Source organism: Cephus cinctus, unplaced genomic scaffold (assembly GCF_000341935.2).
Source record: "Cephus cinctus unplaced genomic scaffold, Ccin1 Ccin1_scaffold0325, whole genome shotgun sequence".
Lineage (NCBI taxonomy): Eukaryota > Metazoa > Arthropoda > Insecta > Hymenoptera > Cephidae > Cephus > Cephus cinctus.
This window is the reverse complement of record NW_014333024.1, coordinates 215-7,175: the sequence shown is the minus strand read 5'-3', so window position 1 is coordinate 7,175 and position 6,961 is coordinate 215. Positions and strand designations below refer to the sequence as shown.

The 6,961-nt window shown below is 37.2% G+C and overlaps 1 protein-coding gene across 3 annotated transcripts; it reads right to left on the bottom strand.

The window, feature by feature from the left end:
- Nucleotides 1–207: 207 nt before the first annotated feature.
- LOC107266548 (annulin) lies at nucleotides 208–6,728 on the bottom strand. 3 transcript variants are annotated; one of them, XM_025083777.1, is made up of 11 exons: nucleotides 6,306–6,443; nucleotides 5,696–5,788; nucleotides 3,199–3,398; nucleotides 2,586–3,065; nucleotides 2,291–2,520; nucleotides 1,899–2,212; nucleotides 1,563–1,832; nucleotides 1,404–1,483; nucleotides 1,177–1,321; nucleotides 779–1,085; nucleotides 208–690 (listed from the first exon to the last, which is right to left on the bottom strand). In XM_025083777.1, the coding sequence occupies exons 3-11, from the start codon at nucleotides 3,272–3,274 to the stop codon at nucleotides 385–387; spliced, it is 2,208 nt and encodes a 735-aa protein (XP_024939545.1). In that variant the 5' UTR covers nucleotides 3,275–3,398; nucleotides 5,696–5,788; nucleotides 6,306–6,443; the 3' UTR covers nucleotides 208–384. The 3 variants fall into 3 exon arrangements, with proteins under 3 accessions (XP_024939545.1, XP_024939546.1, XP_015592650.1); XM_025083778.1 differs by lacking the exon at nucleotides 5,696–5,788 and having other exon boundaries at nucleotides 6,306–6,728; XM_015737164.2 differs by lacking the exons at nucleotides 3,199–3,398; nucleotides 5,696–5,788 and having other exon boundaries at nucleotides 6,306–6,728.
- Between the last annotated feature and the right edge of the window lie 233 nt (nucleotides 6,729–6,961).

Here is a 6,961-nt window from a genome sequence, read left to right as displayed (position 1 = left end):
CCTTTGTTTCTCCTTCTGAGGCAGCCAGGAAATATACCAAGGGAATAAGACGCTGGTAAGGCATCGACCAGAAACACATATTGAATTGTGGGTGCCGCAGCCTGGAAGGTGAATAGAATGCAATTGTCTTTTCTATGAACGTTGAGCAGTTTTTCATATACACCCTGATAATAATTGCCGAACTGGATTTTAGGCGAAGTGAAATTGTTTTTGCATTTTAAGGTAAATTTAATCATTTTACTTTTTGGCTTTTACATTCTTTTCATAAAATAGTATAAATATAAATATTCACTGATTTTTCATATATTCGATATTATAAATAGCACGTTTACTTTGGCTTTCTTTCTCATCACGTATCCTTCCTCGTTATCTCAGTCTCGTAATTTAACTGACGTCATTTTCAGATTTTGGTGACTTCACCATTAAATTAATAAACCCATCGACATCCTCAAGTTCCTTGGAGTAAAATTTCGCTGCGATTGTGGCACGTCCTGCCAATTTAGGTACCATGGAAAACTCGCATCTCGCCTCTTCGGCAACATCCACCTTGTCGGATAATTTTATTTTCAATTGTTCATCCAAACCTGGACCATCGACAATGAACTTTCCCCTATTCAATGGAATAGGTAAAGGATTTATAAAACTTGCTGTAGCAGTCAGCTTCTCTCCCACCACAGCATCGCCTTCAAACTACAAAAACAATGCAGCATATAATTGTCAAGCGACAACCACTCAATTCACGCTATAACCTCCATGATCACAACCTCAAGACTATTACCTTAATTTTGATATCTGGCTTTCTCACGCGGAAATCATCCTGAGCAAAGTATTCAAAATTCGTATCCTTGACAGTAGCAAGGCAGGCGATATTAAACGCGCACTGATCCAATAACCTTGGTCCATATTCTTCCCAGGAGACGTCAACGCGAACTTCCTCCAGGACTCCTGGTCTAACCAGACGTTCAGTCTCTGTCCTTTTGACAGGATCACCCACTCTTCCGGTATATAATACAGTTTCAATTCTCAGTATGACTGTCACACGATACCCCTTCGTGGTGCTACGATTCTTCATAAGCATCACGACACTATTGAGCATAATTATTGATCATAAAAATAGTGATAACTCAATAAGGAAAAGCATTTAAACTTTATCCTATTATCTTGATAACTACACACCTAAATGGTTGACCTATAACTATATCGTCTCGAAGTTCAAAGTTGAACATGATATCATTGAATTCTTCATTGAGATAATAACGACTGAACGACGATTCACTTTGTCGAAGTGCTTTTAACATGGCAGTGCGCTCTTCTCTTGAGTCTATTTAAATAATATTAATAATTAACAAGCTTTAACATACGATCACTATATCTCTATATGTATGTTTTAATTGTATATCGACCTTCTGGATATTTGTACGTGTGCGTTATGTCTTCTCTCTCCCATTTTCCCACAGCCTTAGTACTGATCAGTTGTCCAATACTAATTGATTAAAAAAAATTAATTAAAACAAAAATTACAATTTAATTAATATTATCATTTTTAATTATAATCAACTTACCCATAAATGTCCTTTCGGATTAATTTTAAAGGTTGCGTCGGTCCGTTGTAACGCCAAAAAACTTTATCGGCGTTGACTTCGGCAAATAAAAAACCGTTGTCATAAGGCCGAAGAATTTCTCCTCTTTTCACAGCTTCCACGGAGGCCGGTCCACAGCGATACGAATCTTCACTAAGTTCCTGAGGAGTCGCATCGATGGCCTGCCAACCAGCGCATTCCTCAGTCAAATCCAAACGCTTCATCCAGACTTCATTCCAAACGTGGAAATTCCTAGGGATGAAAATTAATAAAAAAAAAATTAAAAAATTTTTATCACACCTCCAATTTTTCACTCACCATATGGAATCGGTGTTGAGTTCCTCCATAATTTTTCCTTCGGCATCCACAAAATAATCGACGGTCAAACTATTTTGAGTGTCATGAGCACTCGAATAGTTGGTAACAACACGACAAGGAATACCAATGGTACGACAGACAGTGGTAAGGACACCAGAAAATATCCAGCACTGTCCATACTTTACAGGCTTCTTGTTCTTATAATACTGTTGAAGAATTTTCTGCGAGCCAATCCATTTGGTAGGTGGTGTACCACCACCAAAATCATTAGACCAATTTCCCATGACGGCGCCATTGTCATCTGGAGAATTAACCTGAGGAGATTCAAAAAATGATGAATAACTAAATCGATCAAATTTTTTGAAAAATATTTAAAAAAAAAAACTTCTTACAGCCGCTGATAGTATACGTGATATTATCACAGGATCGCCACGACCGTTGGTACGTGTTTTACCGACTTCGATCATTAAGTGAAGTGCACAGTCAAGAATGTCACGTTCGAATTGAGAATATTTCCAAACAGTTGGTCTCAAACGATTGTGGCTACCGCGCCAAATGAGACCAGTTTCGGCCATTACGTATTCCTGGCGCTGATCCTCGTTCTCCAGGTAGACTGTATCGTCTGGAAATAGTTAATTTTTATAAATTTTCAACAAAAATACCACACAATAATACACATAGACATACCTTCGTGCCATGGATTGAAAATCATGTAAAATGGATTTTCCATGGTGTAACTCACAGCACCATCACCTTTCCTATTGGTGTCGATATCAAGCTTCCATTTTCCAATATAAGCATTCACAGATGGCGTTACTCGGATCTTCATTGTGTTCTCTTCGACAGTGTCTATGACTGCTTGCCAGGAACCTTCCGAAGGATCCCCAGGACTTAAAACAGGCGTAGCCACCAAAGTCCCATGACCATACTGCGGCTTTTCAACGCCATCCAAAGTAAAAACCAACGAGACGCCATCGGTCGAAGGTTGATAATTTCTGGATAGCATAAGTTTTAAAAAAAATGCCTGCCCTCTTCTTACAACCAGTTTCGCTTTGTCGCCATCGCGATTCATAATCTCGTAACGGGACGTCCTGTGGTATTCGCCGTTTTCATTGATGCAAGGATCAACCCCAACTACGGAAAGAATCGGAACACCGAAATCCTCCCCTAAAAAAAAGAAACGAAAGAAAAGAGGAAGATTTTTCAATTAATAAAAAAATTCAAATTTCGACTTTTTTTTCAAAATACAAAAAAAAATATTAACAGGCTTTCTTATACCGTCAACCGGAAATTAACTCACAGTAAAATAAAAACGGAAATGGCTTCGCCCGTCTGTCGTTGGAGGAACGGTAACGATCGTAAAATCTATAATACATTTTTTTTGCACCACCACAACTACCTTACAGTTTTAATCGATCCAGAGACAAATCTCCTACTGTTGCCGATCGATCGGATCTAACTCCTTTTACGCTTTGCGCTCGGTCCACACGTGAGTGCGTTCTTCGTAAGGCACAAAGAAAAAGAAAGAAAAAAGAATTAAAACAAGAGAGGTGCAACGTATGTAGATGCATTCTGGGAGAGAGCTCAAGGTTTACACGACACGCTAGATGAATCCTTACATGGTTTCACCTGCGTGTAATAATCAACCGGCAGGTGGGAGGAGGATTTCCACCCACTTTGTCTTAATTGAATGATCGTTTAAGTCATCGTAATTGATTATGAGCATCCTAATGACATGTAAAGACTGTACCGGGAAGGAACAGACGTCATTAACTTATTTAAAACATAACCGTTTGATTCGAGTTGACCGAAAAAAAAAGCATCCAAATTTTTTTTCATTTAATTAATCACACCCAAAATTAGTCACTATCATGACTACGATCACTTGATTATATCGTTATTTCATCATTACTCATACCGGCAATAGAAATGTTACGTTTTCAAGTCATTACTATGTAATTCTGATAACATCTGATATCATCAATGATTTCTCTATTCGATGGCCTTATGAGGATCTAGGGACCAGGTGGTTGGTAATACATTTAAAAAAATAATTACTATATTTGGTATTGGCAAAGATACTTTTTATAGGGTCATATGTGGAAATCCACACGTGCCTTGCAATTATTTAGAAACTATCCTTGAGAGTTCTTGGGAAATATAAAAGGGTACGTTGTCGTACACGATAATCATGCTGGTGTGTGTAATAATAAATTATCACAATTTACATAGAAACTATTACAATGACGATTCGTCCTGATTTTACTCATAACTAAATTTAGCACTTGGTTAAAAAAATATACCAGCGTAATGTCATTTAACGTGTAAATGAGATATTTAAATATAGTCAATGATTACGTCAGATCATTATATCCTGAAACTATCCCTAGAATATTTCACGATACCAGATGATTCGTGCGTACTGTTGTTACCCAGTATCATTCTCACGTAACTATTTTTCTGCATAATCAAAACTGACATCAGCCAACAGTACTGTCACCCGTAGTTAACTCATACGGTAATAAATCCTCTTATGGTAATCATTGCCGCAAGAAATCTCATGCGCCTGGACGTTCTTCTTTACCATGAGAGTAAAGTGTCCGAAAGTCGTAAATCACGTCCGAAGCTCCCTCGTATGTAGACACATAAATTTCCACACGTCCCAATCAATTCTCTTGATCGACCCTTAACTTGGGATTGCTTGAGTAAATAACGTTTGTCAGAACACGTGGTGCCTTTCTCGTGTTTAATATACAATTTCCATTGCGATAAATTCTGCGATCATCCCGCAGCTCAGAAACAATATACATTAAGACGCCGCGACACTGAATTACGCAATTAAATTTACATGACAATTATCGTAAAAGTTACAAGCAAGATGCCATCCCGTTCGTTACTCGGCCTTGTGTAGATGGGAGAGGAAGCTGCAACTCATAAACGCATATAGAATGCACTTGGGTAACGTACATAAAATGACTTCCTGGTGCACCTAACTGCACCTAGAAAATATAACGAAGTTCCAGCTGTCTTAACAGCAATAATATTTATCCTCGTAAAGCACAAGAAAATACAATCATGAAAAATAATATTGGTTGATCGAGATAAACACGTGGCTTTTAGCATTGACTATTCTCGGATGACTATCCAACCGATTCGGCATTTAGTATTCGATTCATCATGGTGGGAGGCGCTGCTTCCTCGAAGAAGGTAGGAGCGTCTATTTTGGGTGAGTGGATCAAGGCAATCAGCATTGTGCATTTTGAGGAAGGCGTACGTACAAGCTAATCTCCAGTTGAACTAAACACTGGAAATGCTCTGGTGACGTCATCGGCTAGATATTCGAGTGACACCTAGTCCTTTTCATTTGTGTACTTTGAGGTTGGGATACCGGAAGAATAATATTAAATGTGTCGCTACGCGACTGATCGGTATCCTGAGAATTCTTGTGTATGTAAATTTTTTTTTTGGCGAAGAAGATGATAACAGTTGGAACAAATTTGATAATACCCCAAAAAATAAATTTTCAGTAATCTACTCATTGAATGCAATGATTCTTCCTATACTAGGAATTAATTCCTAGTTAAATATTTGACACGTTATACTCATCTTCGTTATGCAAATTCGATACTGCCTCCTTATAATAAATCTGAATGTAACGTGTTACATATTTGAGTAGGAATTTGTAGCTCGCACGTGATTTACATTTTATATGTATACCACTACGTGCATTTAGCATGGTATTGAAATGATTTTCTCATACTCGGGTTTAAATAGTAACTGGAAAAAATCATCAGTACCCATTTAGCGCCATCATACGATTCCTTCACGGAATATGATGCAGCCGGATCTTCCGTTAGTAAGTATGGCGGATATGAGTAAGACGAATAAATCTGAAATTAATTGGGCAAGAGTTGATGATTAATGTAAGGAATTTAAAGAATTAATACGGTCATCATATTTATGGTTATGTGAAAGTAATGGTGAATTTTATTAATTTTTTTCACTATTTTTTTTTAAATATTAATTTCATTTTCTTTCATTATATCTAATGTCATGGCTGTTAACCTCGTTTAGTAGTAGGGTCAAGCGCAATGGAGCTTTTACGATGAATCTGATTGTGAATGTATATCATCCGAGTCATAGTTCTATCTAAAGTGCATTGATAATGAGAGTTATGAGAATTTTAATTGACTACTTTATATTACTCTACGCGTGATTATTGTCAAATAAAAAACATCAAAGGTACCGAGTAGCGTTTGGAATATTTATAGAAAATAATCAAAAGTTGAGACTGCTAATTGAATTCTATGTATATAATAATACAGTGAATACTTTGAGTCGTACTCAAATATTTAATTATTGATTATCATGTAATTATCGTATTTACAATTGATTATAGGTACTGACCAGACACAGAAGATTTTGGTGGTTTTGGAAGACATTCGGGTTTAGTGCAAAGTGGCTGTAAAGATGCTCCAAGATCTTGCGGTTTGAATACGGCTCTAAATCTTGAGAATGCTGAGTAGCAATTGCCCATTTTGAATGAAAATTTTTTTCTAATCACTGTCACTGGTCTAAAGTTTTTCGACACTCTTCACTCGGCTTTGGATTACGTGAGAATGATACCAGTCATGTTTCACTCTCGAGGAATTCCTCAGTCCTGAACCACCAACCGCGAACAAATATACAGCTGTTTCTGAACGATACGCTATCGGTATTATTGCACATATATCGGTGCCAGTCTTCTTAGGACTCGTCTACCTCGAATAAGAATAATAATTCGCGTATACTGTCAGTCTAGTAGCACTACGCTATAAGACAGGATTGCCTCCACGCTGAAAGTAAGAGCTATATAAGTCGTTTTATTAAAAATAATTACGTCATCCGCAGACAAAAAACCCGCTTTGTATAATCAGGTACATTTTCATCATAGGTTGGTAAAGCATTAAACTTACCGGTAGAATAGACTAGATATGTTTAGTCGGTAACGTAGGTATCACTTCAATTTGAGTTTAATATTAAATCAAGGATCGTGTTACAGGTATCATCAGTCGGTAAAGAAG

Bases quoted from the DNA above. Each gene is read 5' to 3' on its own strand.
- LOC107266548 (XM_015737164.2), bottom strand. From the start codon at position 6,435: ATGGGCAATTGCTACTCAGCATTCTCAAGATTTAGAGCCGTATTCAAA. The intron at 2,521-2,585 runs GTATGTCTATGT...AACTATTTCCAG, and splicing joins TTTCAATCCATGGCACGAAG to ACGATACAGTCTACCTGGAG. The intron at 1,833-1,898 runs GTGAGTGAAAAA...TTTCATCCCTAG, and splicing joins CTCAACACCGATTCCATATG to GAATTTCCACGTTTGGAATG.